Here is a 19,520-nt window from a genome sequence, read left to right as displayed (position 1 = left end):
AGCATTTCTTCTGTTCAATACAGCCTTTACAATCTATAGACCACTCACTCACTCTCTCTTGTTTCTTTTTCAAGAAAAAGCACAATAGCATTCTGTTCTTTTTCCTCATTTTTAGCTCATCATCCCCTCCCCCTTTCTTGCAGATTTGAATTCATTAGCAATCAAAGAGCCACTGACAAACGCCCAATCTTAATTACCCTCTCATTTGCATATTTGCATATTAATGACTGCAGACTTTGCTGTTTTTCTGCTGCAGTAGTCCCCCTCCCATCAACATTGCTCAGACTTAGCCACCCCACACACTGCAACACTACGTCTTTCTCTGAGCTCAAGGCCTCACATTTTCAGCCTGAAGTTGACAGACATTCAAGGGAAGACCTTTCATTATCACTCCAGACATGAGCCAAACAGATGAAGCATTGTGCTTGTAATTTAAATGGAGGACTAATGCATTTCAGCAGGGCTTTAATTCACAGCCCCGCTCTTAGTGTCAGTCATTGTAAGCATAAGTAATGTATGCAGAATACACCACACACACACACACAGTACAGTATATTTTTGATTTTTCAGTTTGGTAGCATACAGCCTTTTTGTTAGTAATTGTACCAGAAGTCCTCAGTGCATTGCACCTGAGTGCCTCCCCCTTCTGGTGAAATGAGTGTAAAACAGTGAAACGATAGTCTGGCAAATCAAAATACGTTACAATACATACCATTTATTGACAATTTTGACTAATTATAAAGACAAAACTTTTGATGATTTTACCATGAAAACATCTATATCTTTAAACCGTTACTAAAATCAGGAAGTACGTAAATAGAAGAAAACAAAAAGGAGCAAAATGTCCCAATCCTGCCGCAACACAGGATGAACTTCAATGGCAACTTTATGTCTTGTTGTTTACATTACAGTGAATACAAAGATATAATCATTTGTTGTTGCTGAAACTGCTCAGTGACGATGCAGCTTTCTCATGATAATATAAAATGTTTTGTACGGTCCAGGGATGAATCTCTACTATATTCAAAAGGCAGCTGCTGTCCTAATGTAGCTAATCTGAAGCTAATGGTAGCACAACAAGCTCAGGATGCTGCTTTTTTCTTCTTCTTTTTTTGGCTCGGCACGAGGGTCAAGCTCACATCTCAAAATTTGTAGAAATGAGTAGCATCACCAAATGCAAAAAATATCCTAGACTAACTCCTGCTAACACAGACACACCATAACCTGACCGGTTTAGGAAAATAAACATATTCTTACATTTCTAAATGTGTTTGCATAACACATATAAATACAAATGAATATATGCATCTACCTGTCAGGATTGTAACAACTGGGATTGACACACTCTTTTCTGCCTTTACATGTCAGTAGAGTTCATTTGATAGATGGAGGTTCACCTGAGGAATCACGTGGCAGACAGGGTGTGCATCTGGGCGTAAGGTTTTAGGCAACAGCTTCTCCTTGTTTTTACATGTACATAGTGTGGGTGGGTGTATGTGAGTGTGTCGAGTGTGTGTGTTCAGTCTGCAGTGCGTGTGGGAGTGCTAGGTTGGTTCAGCCCCATGGTTTTACAAAGCCAGCCAGCGAAGTCTACCTCCTCCACCTCAGACCGCTTGATAAACATATGGTTCTGCAACAAAACAAAGAATCAATACAAATAAGATACTGGACATTAAAAACTCAAATCATAAAACAAAACAAAGTTTTCTACTGCTGACTCTGACTGTGTATAAATATAACACTTGCCTTCACAAAATGTAACAGAGTTGAATCTTAGTTTGTCAGATATTGCACATGTTTAGTCTAACTGAGGACACTCACCATCAACATTTTCAAGTCAGCTCTATCTGCTGGGTTTTTGATAAGGCTGAAAATTAAAGAGAAGAGAGGAATCTTTTAGACAGAACTTTTCAACCATGAAGAAAAAAAAAGAAGATACCGTATGCATGTGAAAAGTACATCCAAAACAACGTTTTCAGGATAAAATGCTGTCTCACCACTTTGTCACAAAGTCCTGGAAATCAGATGTGAAGACGCCATGTGGTAGTTTAGGAGGTGGCTGAAATACGGAAGAAAGTTGTATGAAGAACTGATCCTGGTTTTAAAAAGGATGACAATAAATACTTAAAGCCTATTTGTGCCTGTTGTTCTTTGGACAACTTCTTAGATTTTACCTCATTTACGATGTAGTCTAGTAGTTCAAAGATGGCCATTGCAGGACCATGACCTGAAAAAGGAGCCAAAGTAAACTGTGTTTTATACTTGACATTTCAAGCAAGACTATTATGGAAAAACACACTAATTTCACCTCGGCTACACACGTTATTTTATGCAGCTTTTTCTATGCGTCATGGCCTTTTGTCCACACCCAAATTGTGATTTAGGTTGCTAACAACTGTGCTTTTGTAAAACTGTAGTGGGTTCCCTGCTAGGTAAGAGCACTATTTTGGCCATGTCCGCCATTTCATGACGTGTCGCCTCATTTGTGGCACCTCACAAAAGGAGATAATGGTGCACACTGACGTTACAAGCCAAAAACTCAGTTTTCCCTGTCTACACTGGAAACAGAGTTTCTGGCTTGTAATGTCAAAGTGTGCGCCGTTCTCTCCTTTTTGAGGCGTCACAAATGAGGCGACATGTCGTGCAATGCAGGACATGCCCAAAATAGGGATAGCTCTAGCCTTGCCAACAGGACATTTTACATCTTTACCCATAAATACGTACAGTTATAGTCTTCCACTGTATTAAGGAACAGAGGTGTCAGGTGGTGCTATGGAGGTCAATGCTACATTGTCCAACACTTCCACGACACAGACCCCACCAACGTCGCCTGTTTTTGACGAGATCCATGCGTGTGCAGCCCAACCTGCCAACTGGCATTGACAGCAATTCAATTGTGTTTTCATGCGGACGGACATTTTAAAAAATAATAACGCTTGTTTGGACAGGATGTTTTTTCTCTTGAGAACAAAGGAGGAAAAACCCAGTTTTTAAATAAATACCTGTGTACGTGCAAACTAGGCCTATATTACACAGAAGAGTTGCAACAAAAATCCTGATTACATTACTGATTGAGCATAAATGTTATTCCATTGGCAGGTATATGGCTTTCTGATGAATCAAGACATAAACATTAAACTGCAACAGCAGCAAGTGTGTTATTCAGCAAAGACAGACTGGCGAAATTTACTTTAGGTTGCATTACTTGCTGCAACCAAGAGCTGCCTGAATGCAAAGTAACCTTTTGTAGTTTAAAATAGCAATCTAACAAAATTGTTAAATTGTGTAAGTTGCTCACCGCTGACAGGTCTACCCGGTGGTCTAGGTCTGGGTGAAGTGCTGAGTGTCTCTCCTTCACTACCACCCAAGATGGGACGTCCAAATAACGCCTCCAGTTCTTTAGCATCTGGAGGAGGAATGGGGAAGCGTCCGATTGACAGCTCTACAAGGGACAGCCCCATACTCCACACATCTGACTGCACAGAATAGTGGGTTCCCTGCAATCTCTCAGGCTACAAAGCAAACATAAAAAAAACAGTTAAAAAAATTATAAAAAATTATCATTACATCAATGAATTTAAGGAGCTGTGGCTCACTGTGCGAGTATAACTAATCTGAAATTAAATGGCTTGGATATTGTTTAGTCTTAAATTGAGGCACTGGTTTAATTAAGGCTAATTATATTTAAATGGGTGTTGGTGGTCTACACAGTACGATGAAGGATGGGAACCTTTCATTTGAATAGCCACAACAAAGACAAGTTAGACACAAAGGCAACACAGTAATGTGGAGCAACTAAACTGATTTGATCTTTTCAAGGCGTAATTTAGAAAAGGACCAACTTACCGACATATAGGATCTTGTTCCAACAAAGGAATTGGCCATAGAGTCTATGAGCTGCCCGCTTACACCAAAGTCACACAACTTGATCTCCCCACGCGAGTTCACCAGTATGTTTGAAGGCTTCACATCTGGGGGTAAAAAGGATACGTTGTATACACTTTACCTGACTGTACATCTATAACAATATACAGTGAAAGGGAACCATCTTTACCAACCATTGTACAGACAACAGCCCTAATTTTAACATAAAAGATTCAGATTTAGATTTTTATTATTTTAGGAATCTGACCATATGTATGACAGATTAATCTAAAAAAATACAACGCACTTTGCTATTTTGCATTATGCCTTACAGATGAACTATATCAGTAATTAAACCCATAAAAAACAAGTACCTCTATGCATGATTTGATGTTTTTCTCTTAGGTACGCAAGGCCTCTCAAAACCTATTTCAAAAAGTGGAGAAATTACACAAGTCAATAATTGTTAATAACCTTAATGTAAAAACAACAGTCAGAAATCTAGCATAAAACCCACCCAGGCCCATCAAGTGTGTGTATTAAGGCAACAATCGATTTTGAGTTGAGAGAGGACTACAAAAGATCTTGATTTTCACATTTTCTTCTTTCCCATACAAACCAAAACACGCTACACATGAGATAACACTTGAGTTCAAATACAAGACTCAGACCAGTAAAACTAAAATTATTTTTAAATGGAAGCTTGAAGAACAAATCCAAATGCTACAAGGTTTTAAGGTTAACGGGTGCAAATAAATATCATCCTAACTTCAGTCAGTGCAATATAAAAAATCCCTCAAATTTGTATTTTAGAGTATAGCAAAATAATAAAAGACTTCCTGCCAGATTTGGTAATCTGTCTACACTGCACATGTCTGGTAATCATTTAACCAGAGTTCTTCCTCATCTCGGGTTGGTGATGATCATAGACTGTATATAATAAGTGGACGTTGTCACTGTGACGTCACCCATTGGTTTGTGGACTATGGGTTTGAAGCCTTAAAATTGGCGTTTTGGCTGTCGCCATTTTTGCGTTTGATCGTTGCCATCTTTGTTTTTGTAACCAGCGCATGTGTAAATATGAAACTGTGGCGCTCTCCGCCTCTGCAGGAGGATGATATTAACAAGAAGTGGCACAAGAGGATGGAGCAAAGTACAAATGAACGCAGAAAAAGACACTTTTAGGCGCACAAAATGTTACAATAAACTTTCGTGAACTGAAAACACACTGAAAGTGTTAAAGCTGTAACTCGGAGAGCGACCAGATAGCTGGATTTGCGACATCAAGACGGCACAAAACATTACAGGTCATTTAGCAGATGCTCTTAACCAGAGCAACTTACATTGAACTATGTACAGGGACAATGTCCCTCAAGATCTCTCAGGAGTACACCTGGTATTGAACTCCCAACCTTCTAGTGTTTTGTTTGGAAGGCGTACCACTAGACCACTAGGCCATCACCACCCTCACACAACATAATCTCTAGAACACGAGAGAATAGCTACTACGATGGAAACCGTATTGCCAAATCTCTACCGGTGGACTCACTTTTACCGTTGCACGGTATATACCATCATATCGGCCAACCTTAATTTCATCAATGCCATTCATGTAATATCCCGTAATATTACAATAAAAAGGATAACCATACACTTACAGCAATGCTGACTTTGCCCAGAATCTCTTCAGGGACCCTCTTCGCTTCTTTCAGCACCTGATCTAGAGATCCACCATCCTGCACAATAACAAGACAACAAAGAATGCAACAGGTCTCTAGTTTTGTAATGTACACTGAGTAGATTTACTGAATACGTGTGTCTTCTGTGGAACATATACATGTCCGATTCAGTGCTGTGTATTTTCAGGTGTTGATTACCTCAATGAATTTGCTTTACATTTGACCATAAAAATCACACGGCTCTAGTATGTTTTTTCTTAATTCAATGTCATAATCCTAAAATAAGCAAAAAAGGAAACTAAAACCTTAAGTCAGTTAAAGGCTTACTTTACCTGACCTCTGGTATGAGTATAGGATAACAGTTGTAAAGGGATATATTAAGATAATATCTCTTTAAGGGATAAATTGATCAATACAAAAATAAACATAATACCTTAACCGGCCACACACACACACACACACACACACACACACACACACACACACACACAGTCACACAGTCACACAGTCACACAGTCACTCCCTCCAATTGCCTCACCATGTGTTCCATGCAGATGCTGATCTCTCCATCGCTGTAAAATGCTCCATAGAAGCCCACAATGTAGGGAGAGTTACACTCATGCAGCACCTGAAGCTCTCGGATGATCTGGTTTCTGATAGCAGGTTTGATTTCAAGATGAATGAGCTGAACAGAAAAGAGAATTGTTGTATTGAATGGGTTTTTTAGTATGAACATTTGGTATAGGATCAACAACGTTTAGTATGTACAGAAACAGAAATAAGAGTTTCATCTGATCCTATTCATATAATATAATAGTGTAATTTGCAGCTCACCTTCCTGGCCATGATTATTCCTGAAGATTTGTGGCATTCCTTATTGACAACTCCTCCATTGCCTGCACCCAGCTCACAGACACGATGGAAGTCATCATCTCTCAGCTCGCCCACCTTGGCCTTCTGGGTAAGGAAGGCTTCTAACCTTTTCTTCTGTTGTTCATCGAGGTCCAACTCCTCCAATATTCTTTTAAGTGCCACGAAATTGGCCCTGAGAAAAACGATACACACCAGAAATAAAGCATCTTTCAGATGACACAAATGATATTTAGTTTTAAACTATACAAGGATATTAATTTGATCAATAGAATAACTTACTCAGATGCAACATCGGTGTTGGTGGAGGTGGATAACCCATCGCCAGCAGGAGCAATGTTTAAAGGCACTGGTCTCTTTTTAGGAGCCATTCTCCCTTGTTGATAAACTATGAGTGGAGCTTAAGTGACACTTTTCTCCGTCTTCACGTAGAGCATGGGAAATTACCAATAAGGTAAAGTAATTGCTACTAGTTATTTTTTATCAGCATAAAAATGTACTTCATGTAGGCCTACACACGTTTGGTTAAATAACAAAACAGGTATTATCTTTAGATGCTATCTGGACTGATCAACTTTACGTTTCCTGTCAGTTATTAAGTGAAATAGCTAACCTAGGTAAATATGACCTAATTTAAAGAGATTGGCTTCAAACTGTGCTGAAATGATCCCTCTCTGATTCACTTTGAATTAACGTTAGCTAGATTATAGTAGTTGTTTTATATGATGAGACGACACAGTCATTTACAATGGTTAGCACGATAACTAGCATTTTCGTGAAATGTGTAAATGTTAAATTAATCTACTCTGAACTAGCTACAACATGACTGGCAAACACAATGTTTTCAAAACCAGAGGCATAACTAGCAGCACTTCACGTTAGCTAGCTTGCTTACTTCCTCTGCTAGCTAGTTAGTTAGCTGTTGCGTGACATTTAACGCTACTGTTTTTTGTTTTTTTTACAAACGTTGTGCTAGTGCCGTGTCCCCATCCAGTTGTATAAACACCAGCCTTTATGGGGCTGTAGTGTTGTTTACTTTGTCCTTGCCCCTTTTTCCGTTTGCAGGTGTGTGTGGTCGCTGCAGACGGACAGACACCGTAGTATCAGCAGCAGAGATGGGGGCGCGGCGCAGTAAAGGAGCCCAGCAGCATCAGAGCATCTGATGTGACCGAGGAGGAAATCTCGCGATATTGTAGACGTTGACAGTCAGCTGTGCAGTCCTAACCATAGATTGTATATATAACGGCATGTAAACAGGATTATGTAATGATCCAACTCTCCTCACATATTGGTTATTAAAAAACACACAATTACAACTAGGATGATGTTTATTTTCCAAGCATTTGATATGTTATCTTTGCGATATGTGCTGTTGCTGGATCTGGAGCCCTGGAGATGTTGCCTGCTTGAATCAGCTGGTAATCCAGCCGTGGACCACCTGTGGTACAAGAATCAGGTGCAAAACTATCAAATCTGAACATATTGAAAGAATACTGCTCTGCTACCATTGTTTACAAAATAGGCTAATGTTTGTGAATCTTTCTCCAGCTGAGCCCACGTGAAAGTCATTGTCTTTCATCCCCCTAGTGGCTCCATTGAATACTAATGAAAATGACGTACCTGGAATTTCAAACTCAAAACCATCATATTTTACATCAAAACACATAGTGCAAGCCTACAATCCTTAAACTTCTGAAACAATACTTAATCCATTTTTTACTGGCATTATGTAGTTGTTACATGTGTAGGCTTATGTGGACAACATTTTGGAATCAATCAAAACTGAAATGGTTACAATAGCCCATTTAAAAAAGTAAAGAAATCCTTTAACTAATACTGTGGGAAGTTGTGTGTCAACCGGTAACCCGGTGTTGTACAATGACAATAAATTAACCTTAAAGTCAGTTTTTTATGACATACATGTAACTCATATAACTTATTCTATATTATGTATGAAAGGACCTGAGAAGCTCAGATGCTCTCTCTCATAAACAACACATCTGAAAACTATGCATTTCTTTTAAAGGTTTATGTACATTTTCACTGCACTCTTGATTCGCGATTTTCAGTCAGCAGAGGGCGCTCTTGCTTAATTCTATTCAGAATTGTGTCTGACTGGGCTGGAGCTGTTTCCTTTTTACAGCAGCAGCTTTAAAGAGAGACAGATGAAACAGAGAGAGAGAACTATTAGAATGCACATCATCACAAACTAAGAGATGACGCTCTCATTTAGTTTGCTCTAAAACAGTTTGCTCCTTTGTTTATACATATATTCTGATGAACACTATTTGTTTTAAATCATCACCATCTCTAACACTGAAAATGCAGCTCCGGACCTGCTCTTGATGCAATAAAAGCATAGCCATAATAAAGTTATGCAAAAGCCTGAGTCACAAGATTTCAATGTGTATGTTCCATAGATTGCTGTCTGGTATCTCTAATTTATGTTGATCATTATTCACACATTCTCACATACAGCGACACACCCTCTGATGCGTTTGGCCTGGCTGATGAGGTCAGGAAGTTTGCTGTTTCTGGTGTCTGGCAGCCATATGCTAACAACAGCAGCCATGATGCTTATTGTGCCAAAAACAATGTGTGGTAGGATCTTGCTGTACACACCTGCAAACAGAATAAAAGGCACTTGAATTAGAAATACCATGGACACAGTACGCTGTCATGGTCTACTGGGACACTTGAAGAGAACAAAGCCATTGTTAATGTTATTAGTAGCGCCTGTGCTTTTACTATGGCACCAGGCCAAAACATCTGCTTGGGAAAAGGCCAGTTAACACATAGTGACTTAACTTGTCACACAGGTTTAATACATAACATTAATAATTGCTGTATTAGAATAAGCCGTGACATGTGAAGGTTGAACGTTGAACGTTTCTTGTGAGTCTGTAACCCTTGTGAACAGGGTCTGAAATTAAGTTTTTTCCTCACCTGCCACTGAACATTTCTCCTGGCCACTCTTTTTTATTTGTCTGCCACTTCTGAAATCTAGGTAGACTGCTTTAGCAATTGTAAACACTGAGTCAGTGGTACTAGACAGTAGTAATATGGAGTATATCATGTAACCTTAAAGGTTCAATGTGTAGTTTTGAGCCACCTGCTCCAAATAAATAGCGGGCTCTACTACTGGGTCCATACAATCTAAATTAATTAATCATCAAAACCATCAGTTATTAAAAAACAACAAGAGTATGTTGACCTGTTTACATTTTTTTTATTTATTGTCTTATTATATAGTGTATTCTTTATATTGTGTATTGTATTCTAGAGCTATACATCTCACGCTTCACGTGTTGATAAATTTACTGTGTATTTCTTTACACCTGCGTCTGTCAGTCACTCAATGCAGACTGACAAACTGCTGAAACTTTGAGGGCCGGTCTAAATAACACTGCTATCTTATAATCCTCACGTGGAGCTTAGATATCTGTGTGTTCACTGTGACACTGGGGGCTGTACGATCCTTGTAACATTACGTTTTGATCGTTTGTATGTTGGCTTGGGAGAGACGAAGGAAGGAATGCAGCTAGGATACGGCCGGTGTATATCCCAGCACCGGGAGTCACAGCCGGCTGATGGAGTGCTGGGTCTAACCTGTGTAACCACAGCAACAGACGGCAGCGGTGGGAACAAGGCCTTTTCTCGTTTCTGCCACTCTGGATGTAATCAAAACAAAATATCAAAACGTGCAGGGATCATGGATCTAATGTTGACCTGAGTCTGCTGGAGTCAGGCAGCTGTACTTCTGAGGGCAGACAGTGACTCACTCTTCATCCTAGACTTTATGGGCCGGAACAGTCAGTTAGATGCTAACTTCAGTAGATATCTGTTCGACACAACACATAGACATCTTTGACATAATGTCAACACTGTTGCCTTTTCACAATCTGTTGATTATTTTAGCTCTTTTAATGTTTTAAATTTAAATTCTGGCATATTTTACACATTGAACCTTTAATCTTTTAACCTTTAAACTATTTAAATTTAGGAATGGCTTTTAAAAAATAAATAAAAAATGTATACAAGGAACACCTAACCTATCCGTCAATATTATTATTTTTCTTAAATACATTTAAATAAATGTTAATTTCAAACCCCAGTTATACCTCCCTTGTTCAGCCAATGGGTTCCTGGCACCCACCGGAGAAATCCGGCCCTCTTCCTTTTAATAGTAACGTAAAGAAACAAGATGGCGGCGTTCCGTCTCACTAGAAGCGACGAGGCTGTGTCAGTCTAGCGTGTACAGTCCACGACCAGCAGGAGGAAATACTCTGAGCTACGTAACTCGCCACACGATCCTCCAAACAACCCTGCACACCAACAAGCCGGAAAACTTCACCCAGGCGCGTATCATGAGTGCACGAAGATGAGCAAGTGCCCGGTACATTAGGTATGTCAACAAAGATCCCTTATTATTTTCTTTGGTAAGAGGTTTTACTCCTGTGTAAAAACCTTGTAAAACACATTTTATACAGTCTATGGAAAAAAAACATAACTGAATTTTTTCATGGTGATTTTTGGTTGAACTCTGTTTTGAATCAAAACAGAATCACCATGACAACATTCAGTTACGTTTTCGGGCAGTTTGGACAAACTGTGTTTGCCTTGTTGCTTTGGTTATTGTGGAAATCATGCATTTATTACCAAACTCACTTTACTTGCTTTTTCTTAGATTTACACTGATTAATGTACTGTATGCATTGCTATGTTGAAAATATTAATCACACACAGAGAGTTTCAAACCTTGACCCACTTTGTGAATGAAGCTAGCTTCGTCGAGAATGTGACCAGATAAGGTATGAGTGTGAGAAAAGATGCCATTTCCACTATCATAGAAGTTGTTGTTCTGAACTGTAATAACCTGTACCCTGAAAAGACCCTGAACAACAGGTGGTCATAAAGACCTTGAGGGTTATGGGCAGATAACTGCACCCATTCGTACAGCCGACACCAAATAAGCAAAACTCCCTGGCTCATCCTCCGAAGACACCAAAGGTGAAACTGTGCCAAGAGGCGTGGACACGCCTACCGCACCAACAAAGGCCATTGGACAATGGCCTACACCGACCAATAAGAAGAAGGGACATCACTACTACGCTAGGGATATACGCTAAATGTTAGAGCTCAGGCGGGGCCTTTTGGTGAACCTGTGAGACAGTGAACTACTTAATTGTGGTCTGTGGAACAGTGAAGCCGATCGGCCCTCATGAGTAGAGTTTTATGTTTTGCTGCACTTTTGATTTTAATAAATTACTTGATGTTATAACCCAAAAGATTCCTTGTCCGTCTTTTTGCAGATTTAATACGCAACATTATCATCTCACAACTTTGAGAGGGCACATACACTGAGAGGGTGTATATACAGTATTTGCAAATGAAGTCAATTATGTACTGTTAATCTTTGCATGGAAAATATTAATTAAAAACTGATAGTGTTTTTAAGAATCGATATAGACATAATTTTGCGATAAGATATCGTATTGCTTTTTTTGTTTTTACAGTGAAGCCTCCCTCTCCCTCTCTCTCTCTCTTCGGTTTCAACAGTGTACACAACTACAACAACAGTAAGAACTAAGAAACACTTGCCCATGTAGATCACATAAGGACAAATGATAGTGCCTATGCGTGCAGCTGTGGAGGCGATCGCTAAGCCCATGTTCCGGACCACAGTGGGGATCAGCTCGGTGAAGAACAAAAAGATAAAGCTGAAAGCAGCAGACACACCAATCTTTCCCGCAAAGGCGAACACCTGGAACATGACATCCATGTCTGAGAAAGACAAACAGGATTATTAGACGAGGCATATATCATTTTACACAGACATTGTCAGAGATACCTGATTCAGTCAATATTGTACTTGGAGAATAAAGACCTTCAGGAACCAGCTTGATAATCAGAAGCATGATGCCACAGAACATCAGCGCAGAGCAAAGAAATGTGGGTCGTGACACACGGTTAACTAGCAACCAAGTGGCTACATACACCACAATGTCAATGGCTGCTGAAATGAAGCATGTGAGGTACATATTTCCATTCAGGTTACTAGTATTGAGAGAGAGACCATAGAAGACCATGGAGGTGGCAATCCTGCAGAAATACAAAACCAAGACTGGATGAAGATGGCAGTGTGTTAGAAAAATACATTGAACTCAAAAGTGTTTTTTACTTTGTCGGGGATGTATGTGCTCTAGATCAGGCTGACACCAAGTTGCTTTGAAGAAGCTACAGTTTAAAGTTTAAAGTTTTGGTTTAATTATTAAAAGGAACCATTTGTTATCCTACTTTAAACAAAAACAACACATTCGGAACAGGATTTGTAACCTGCTGTTATTTTCAAATATATGTTTTATTTTTGGACTAACGGCCGACAACAACAATCTAATTATTAATATTTTCTGATGCAGTTAAAAATATTTCACAGGTGTAAAACCGGCCTATATATTGAAAGTCTTTTTTTAGCTTTAAGACAAACTTAAATGCAAAATGTTATATTATTGATTGAACATTTATTACAAATTGATATTGACTAAAGGATTGTGTTTTATGTAATTAAGGTATTAATAAATTAATAACACATCATAGCTCTCATTTAGCATCCTTTTTATATTTTTATTTAAATTTGTATCTATATTTATTTATCTTTTTCAAGTTATGGGTTGCAGTCAGTGTTATGATCTTTTTTTTGTCAAACATAACTGTATATTTACAAAATACAATTATGGAATTATTATATATCAAAATAAAGTGTATGCAAAATCATATTAAGGAAAGTTACAAACAGAGAAGTCACGTACCATATGAAAACACTCAGAATTGTAATGTTCCTCATGTTAGGGGTCCGTATCAGGTCCAGATAAGTGTATGTCTGCTCATCTTCACTTTTATTTTGCTGAATTAGACATATGAAACAAAACAGAATAGTGAGATTGCATAAAGCGCCGTGTAATGCTTGGGCCATATTTTTTTTTACTGGAGCACAATATCTTGACACAGCATGAAGAGTAAAAAAGGAATAAATACCATTAGCTCCAAGCACTCGTCCGCCCTGTATATGATCTCAGGAACTGGGACTTTGTTCCTCTTTGCAGCAGCACGTATAACACTCTCAGCCTCCTCCACACGACCTTTCTGCAATAGCCAACGGGGAGACTCAGGAATCACCCTGCACAGAGATAGACAGACAGAAGTTCCTTGATCTTAAGCAATTATTTAACAATTAAACACTTCAATGGGATGTATTTGCATTTGGTAATGCATAGACTATAATCATAAAAAAAGTCAAAAGCTTAATTTAAATCTTAATCCTGACATAGGACATACTACTGAACAATGATATTTATCAGCCAACATTCATCAGACTTACCACCATGTTGGAATAAATAGGAAGCCGGGGATGGCAGAAGCAACCAGCAGCATCCTCCAGCCGCGTATGAAGTAGGCAAAGATTGGCAACAAGGCATATCCCACACCGAAACCTAAACTGTGGCCCAGCAGAGCGTAGCTCAGTCTGGCAGTAGGGCTCAGCATCCCCGACCCTGAGGATCAGCAGCATGGTGTTAAAATGAGAGAGAACATAAAAGTATATGGTATTAACTGAACACAAGAAACTGTGAAAACTGTCTGCTGCACTATTGAATGCATTGCTTCCTTCCACGACCTGAGCACAAGACAATGACCTGTGAAAACTCAAAGTACACAAATAAGGTACACTTTGTTAGAGGAAGATCGTGGAGAAGAGATGGAGGCAGGGACTCTTTTGAGAACCATAGAGGTGTATATGCTGTCTCACCCAGTATGAGTGACGTGATGTAATTGGATATCTGACCAAGTCCTCTCAAACAGTTGAGGATACAGAACATGACCCAACTGACGGAGGTGGCCTGGATCAATGGAGTGACTGTTTGTATGGCCATGGTGAAAAAAAACACCGGCTTTCTGCCAAACCTGTAAGAAAACAATAAATTAAACAGAGCATGTGCAATCTGTGAGCGTACACCATCACAATTAGTGTTGTACTTATTTTTATGCGATAAGCTCTTCTTTCGCTTTCTCTCAGTCCCTCAGTTTTTTAAAACATTTTTAGCTAGCACAGACATCAGTGAGTACTATTAGTCATCAGTAAAACAACAAATATTTTTTTTTTTTATAATTAGACCTAAAATGAATGAATGAATTGATTAATTGTATACTTGTCATGATTTAAGTTTTATTTCAAGTAGAAATGCCAAAATTCTCTGGTGCCAGCTTCTCACTGTGAGGATTTGCTGTTTTAATCTCGTCTTTGATCATAATAATTGGATATCTTCTCTCAGTTATCTCAATTATCAATCAATGAACTGAGGAAATAATCAGCAGATTAATCAATAATAGAAATAATCATTAGCTGAAGCTCTAATTATAATCAAATATACTGTATATAAAATGCAATTATCTTGAAACTATTAGCAAAATCAAATGTATTTTATTGTAACAAAGTTTTGTCGCATGGAAATTAAAGTTAAATTACACACACAAAATAAAAATGTTTTATTCTAAAATAAGATAATATTGCAGTTATTTCAATTTGCAGATGGCATAATGCAGTTTGTTTTCATGGATATTTGCACTTCTTTTCAGCACAATTTACCGTACGCCCAAGAAGCATTTGACTTTAGATCATCTCTTCCTGTTGATCGTGAGACTTCTTGGTAAGATTCACAGACTGGTTCAGGTAAAGAATCATAAAGGAGCCACTCAATCTATTTAGTCAGAAACACACTCACTGATTGTTCTGTTGGCTGTAAAAGTGTAACCCTGGCCTGCCCTATACTTACCCTAACAACTATATATAATCTAACAGAATATGGCAACAATTCAGTGGTAAGTCAAATGAAAAAATACAATTAAATTATATGTATGGGTAAATAAGTAAATGTGTGTGTTTCATTTATGATTAAAGGAAGCAATGACTTCAACATTTGAGTGCAACACAAATTTATTTTTCACCACGTCTGCCTGAGATTCATATCATATATCAGACTTATTTTTGGACTTTATGAGCATCACATCGTGACTGTGCTGTCTATTGAGGAGTTGTAGGGTGAATGCATAAAGATGTCCCTGCTCAACCTTATTTTTAAACACATTTAGTCGTCCATTTTGGCATTTTCCAAAGGATAGATGAGCATTAACTCACTTTTGACAACAGTTTTGTTCATCTGGTAGCTCATCCTGAAAAAGCAGCTAAAATGTAAATGCTATTCCAGTTTTATAGTACCGGTATGTATTATCTATTTATTATAAAAATGTTGTTTAATTTCTGAAAATTCCTTCCTGCTCATGCATGCCTCTTTTTGTTAAAATTATCTCTCTTTTTTACATGAATTCTTTATTGATTTGTCCATATAGGCTACTGCAACCTATTAATATTATTAGTGTTATTATTAACAAAACAGGACTTACCGATCTGAGAGGTGACCACTGATAAATGATCCAATCAGGACTCCTACAAAGAATAAGGAGGTAGTAAAAGGGACCATCCATGCATTGTCACACACCAGATCCCACTGCAATTAATAGGAGAGAAGACAAGCGTTCAGATTACAGCAAGACACATTTCAGAGAAATCTGACATTGTTATTATCTAATCTAAAAACTAATCCAATTCAAAGTTTAAAAAGTTTCATCTGACCTCGAACTGTCAGAAAAATGGGCTGTAATAGATTAATCTGATGATTATTTTCTTGATTAATCGTTTGGTCTATAAAATAGTGCAAATGTCCATCACAGTTTCTCAATCTCAAAGGCAAATGTCTTATTTTGTCAGTCCAAAACCTAAAGATATCCAGTTTGATTTAAAACAGAGAAAAGCAGGACATCTCAATATTTGCAAGGCTGAAAAGCTTTTTCGGATTATTTTTCTGTCGATCAAATTAATAGTTGCAGCTCTTGTCAGAAAGTCACAATTAGGCAATTTATGAACAAAGGACAATTCTTTTTTTTTTTATCATAGTCATTATTCTTCAAATGTATAGATACCTCAGACACAATAGTGGCGGTGTATATCTCAGTGCTAAAGACCCATCCATCCAGACATTGCTCCGTGTCATTGCTGGGTGCCCCTGTCTCTGTCCAGTTTCCATCCAGTTTGTACCGGGAACAGCTGTCGGGTCCGACCCAGCTGCGCTGCTCGCGGAAGGGAACCTCCACGTCTGTGCTGTTATGCTTGGAGTTGATCGATACTTTGCAGTGGTGCTCGGGTGTATCCGAAACGAAAATCATAATCATTCCTGTGTACCCACATGCTATTGCGCTTAAATTTAGCAGAACAATTATTAGAATTTGAAAGAAACCGTAGACGCCCAGAAAAGATGTAATTTCATCAAAGTCTTTAATTTTTTCACCCGACATGACTGACTGCAAATAGCCTGTTGCCACACCAGGCCACACGTTGGATGTCGTAGGAAGATAAAACTGCGATATATAGGCCTGATAAAACTGCAATATGAAGAAAATAAAAACCGTAACTCAACAAAAGACGTATGATTAAAGAATGTAAAACCAGTTTCAAAACCAAACCTGCGTCTGCACTGCCACCATTGTTAATATTGTTCATCTGTAGTGCTTGGTCGTCAGATACAGCTATACCTGTTAGGTAGGATCATTTCCTGTCATGATGTTTTGAGGCCACACAGTTAACCCATAGGCTAGTACGCAGTAAAATAGGTCTTTATTGAGGACGATGGTAGCCTAACTGCATTCATGTCTGCAGGACACAGTGAGTGCCTTCTTATAAAGATTTAAAAAACAAGACTATAGCCTACTTAAATAGATATAGACTAGACTTGTCAGTGTGACAGGTATCAACTCTTTGAGCCCATGGGTTTAAAGTAAAGTGCATTCTGGGAAATACGACTTTTGACAACCCCTTGCAAGATGTGACTCTGTGGCTTTTATAATAAGCTTTATGCAATGATGGCTGTATTAAACACTGAGGTTGGGGAGACTTCAGATAAATGCACGGTGACACATTATTAAACTCTGTATATGTACTAATATATGTCTCCAGCAATGTTGCCAATCAACTTTGTAATTTTCCCTAGCCTCCTGAGACCCAGAAGATAAAAGGTTTTAACATTTGGATTTTGTTTAGAATATAATTAGAGTAATTAGGAAGTAAAAAACAAACAATTTACAACTCACAAGTTAATAGATCAGAGACAGCCCTTAAGAACCCACTACAGTAGATGTGTGTACAGCCACCACAAGATGGTGTAACAAAGCACAAAATCTGTCTTTAACATGACAGATATTTATTTTTCTCAGGAATTAGGTCTTTATATTATTACTATTATTATTATTATTATTATTATTATTATTATTATTATTATTATTATTATTATTATTATATTATTACTGTTGTTGTTGTTGTTGTTGTTGTTGTTGTTATAAAGATTGTGATGAAAGCAGTGGTGGAATAAGTATTACGACATTTATATTTATTAGAAATTATATGTAAAAGTGCAAAATGTACCAACAGCAAAAGTACTCGCTCTAGAGAAAACTTTCTCCTGTGACTGATGTATTGTTATATACAACATCAGTAGATTATTAACACAGATTCACAATTTGTAAGCAACAATTTACTGTTGTAGCTAAAGCTAGTTTGAACTAATTTGTATACATTTAAGGAGTTTAATCCAGTGGTTCTTAACCTTTTTTAAATTTGAAACCTAAATAATAATTCCCTATAAAATGTTGTGTAGTAAAAGTGTAAAGTAGCATAGAATGGGAGTAAAGTTATGTCAAAGTACCACAAAAGTGTATTTAAGTACAGGAGTATATATACAGTAGTTAGCTATTACCACTGGATAAAATACTTTTTTATTTATACAACAGATAAAACAATGCATCATTAAAAGACCTTTCATCATGTTTTAAGATTTTAAGTTCTCAAGCTGAACTCAAAAGGGTCATTTTTTAAAAATGTGGTATAAAATCTTGTGAATTCCAGTTAAATGAGCAGGCAGACATCTCTACGGCTCCATAAATAGGAGAGAAGAGGAAAACTATATATTTTTAATTTAGGGTAAACTGTCCCTTAAACAAGTCGAGTAACATCACATCAATGCTCAGTCCATCTACGGTGACCCCTCTCCTCCTGAACACCACACCTTGCCATTCTTCGGCCAGTGTTGTTCCCATAGCAACGCCTCTCTGGTCAGCGTGCCACAATGCCCTCTGACCCCCAGAGAGGAGACCTTTGGCCTGTAGGTCATCAAACGGGGTCAGGGGGTCAGCTCTTGCTAGAGGACAGTAAAAGCACTTCACTGATTGGCTATCATTTGCCCTTTCCATACCCTCATCCATGTAATTGGCGTATTGACCAACTGGCCCTTTGCACATTGTTAGCAGCACCTTATCCAGTTTACATAGGAGGAAGTGTATCGTGGAGGGTGGAGGTATCTATGTATCTGGTCATTTTTTCTTGTGTTCACCTTCAAAAGCTTTCTGAGTCATAGAGGAAGCAAATCCCCTGATGAAGGACTTTTGAGATTCTGTTGATAACTTTGTAAAGCTGGCGGATGTTTGCTGGGCAGCCACAGAAAGCTAGCTATGTAAGCTGCTGTACGGTGGATAATAAAGGAAACCCATCCATTCTTTTGGCCTGGCCACATCCCAGCCCTCTTCTTCTCCTCTCCCTCCTGATGATCTATGCCTCCCAGGCCCATCACTTGTCAATATCTCTACATTAATTTGAGAGACTGCATGGCAGCGGAGATACTGGGGATGGGGGAGGGGCTCCCTGAGCAGGTAGGGGGAAGCATCGAGGGGGAGTAGTGGCACACACGAGACAAGGACATAAGAAGGAGAGAGCCGGACGGGAGGAGGAGAAACGAGAGGAAAATGAGGAAATGAAGGATGGGTAGAGCCGAGGGTGGGTGAGAAAGGGAGGAGGCTGTGTTTTGCCTATTAACCATTCTTATACACGGCTTCCCTCAAATACCAGAAGCCCTCTCTATTTGTCCAAATGAGCCCTGAAGTCAGCAGGATCCGTAATGATAATGGTTGTTTGAGAGCTGAGCCCTGATGCGAGGAGAATCCATCATTCAC

At 38.5% G+C, this 19,520-nt stretch overlaps 2 protein-coding genes and 2 long non-coding RNA genes across 4 annotated transcripts; 1 reads left to right on the top strand and 3 right to left on the bottom strand.

Annotated features, from left to right (window-relative positions):
- Positions 1–686: 686 nt before the first annotated feature.
- On the bottom strand, positions 687–7,615 carry map2k2b (mitogen-activated protein kinase kinase 2b). Its single transcript, XM_029453536.1, has 11 exons — positions 6,696–7,615; positions 6,378–6,588; positions 6,082–6,228; positions 5,523–5,600; positions 4,239–4,290; positions 3,847–3,971; positions 3,299–3,512; positions 2,175–2,227; positions 1,998–2,059; positions 1,822–1,867; positions 687–1,630 (listed from the first exon to the last, which is right to left on the bottom strand). The coding sequence occupies exons 1-11, from the start codon at positions 6,782–6,784 to the stop codon at positions 1,520–1,522; spliced, it is 1,188 nt and encodes a 395-aa protein (XP_029309396.1). The 5' UTR covers positions 6,785–7,615; the 3' UTR covers positions 687–1,519.
- Positions 7,616–7,760: 145 nt separating this feature from the next.
- LOC115022525 (uncharacterized) lies at positions 7,761–10,623 on the bottom strand. Its single transcript, XR_003833909.1, has 4 exons — positions 10,535–10,623; positions 8,890–9,035; positions 8,450–8,562; positions 7,761–7,851 (listed from the first exon to the last, which is right to left on the bottom strand). It is a non-coding gene; the product is annotated as an uncharacterized LOC115022525 (long non-coding RNA).
- Positions 10,585–11,701, top strand: LOC115022523 (uncharacterized). The gene is made up of 2 exons (XR_003833908.1): positions 10,585–10,818; positions 11,305–11,701. It is a non-coding gene; the product is annotated as an uncharacterized LOC115022523 (long non-coding RNA).
- Positions 11,702–11,743: 42 nt separating this feature from the next.
- On the bottom strand, positions 11,744–17,043 carry LOC115022390 (solute carrier family 22 member 21-like). Its single transcript, XM_029453369.1, has 9 exons — positions 16,446–17,043; positions 15,870–15,973; positions 14,218–14,372; positions 13,792–13,963; positions 13,449–13,590; positions 13,223–13,317; positions 12,301–12,515; positions 12,015–12,197; positions 11,744–11,754 (listed from the first exon to the last, which is right to left on the bottom strand). The coding sequence occupies exons 1-9, from the start codon at positions 16,815–16,817 to the stop codon at positions 11,744–11,746; spliced, it is 1,449 nt and encodes a 482-aa protein (XP_029309229.1). The 5' UTR covers positions 16,818–17,043.
- Between the last annotated feature and the right edge of the window lie 2,477 nt (positions 17,044–19,520).

This window comes from Cottoperca gobio, chromosome 17, assembly GCF_900634415.1.
Source record: "Cottoperca gobio chromosome 17, fCotGob3.1, whole genome shotgun sequence".
Classification (NCBI taxonomy): Eukaryota; Metazoa; Chordata; class Actinopteri; order Perciformes; family Bovichtidae; genus Cottoperca; species Cottoperca gobio.
The sequence above is the reverse complement of the archived record's forward strand: the minus strand, read 5'-3'. Positions and strand labels throughout refer to the sequence as shown.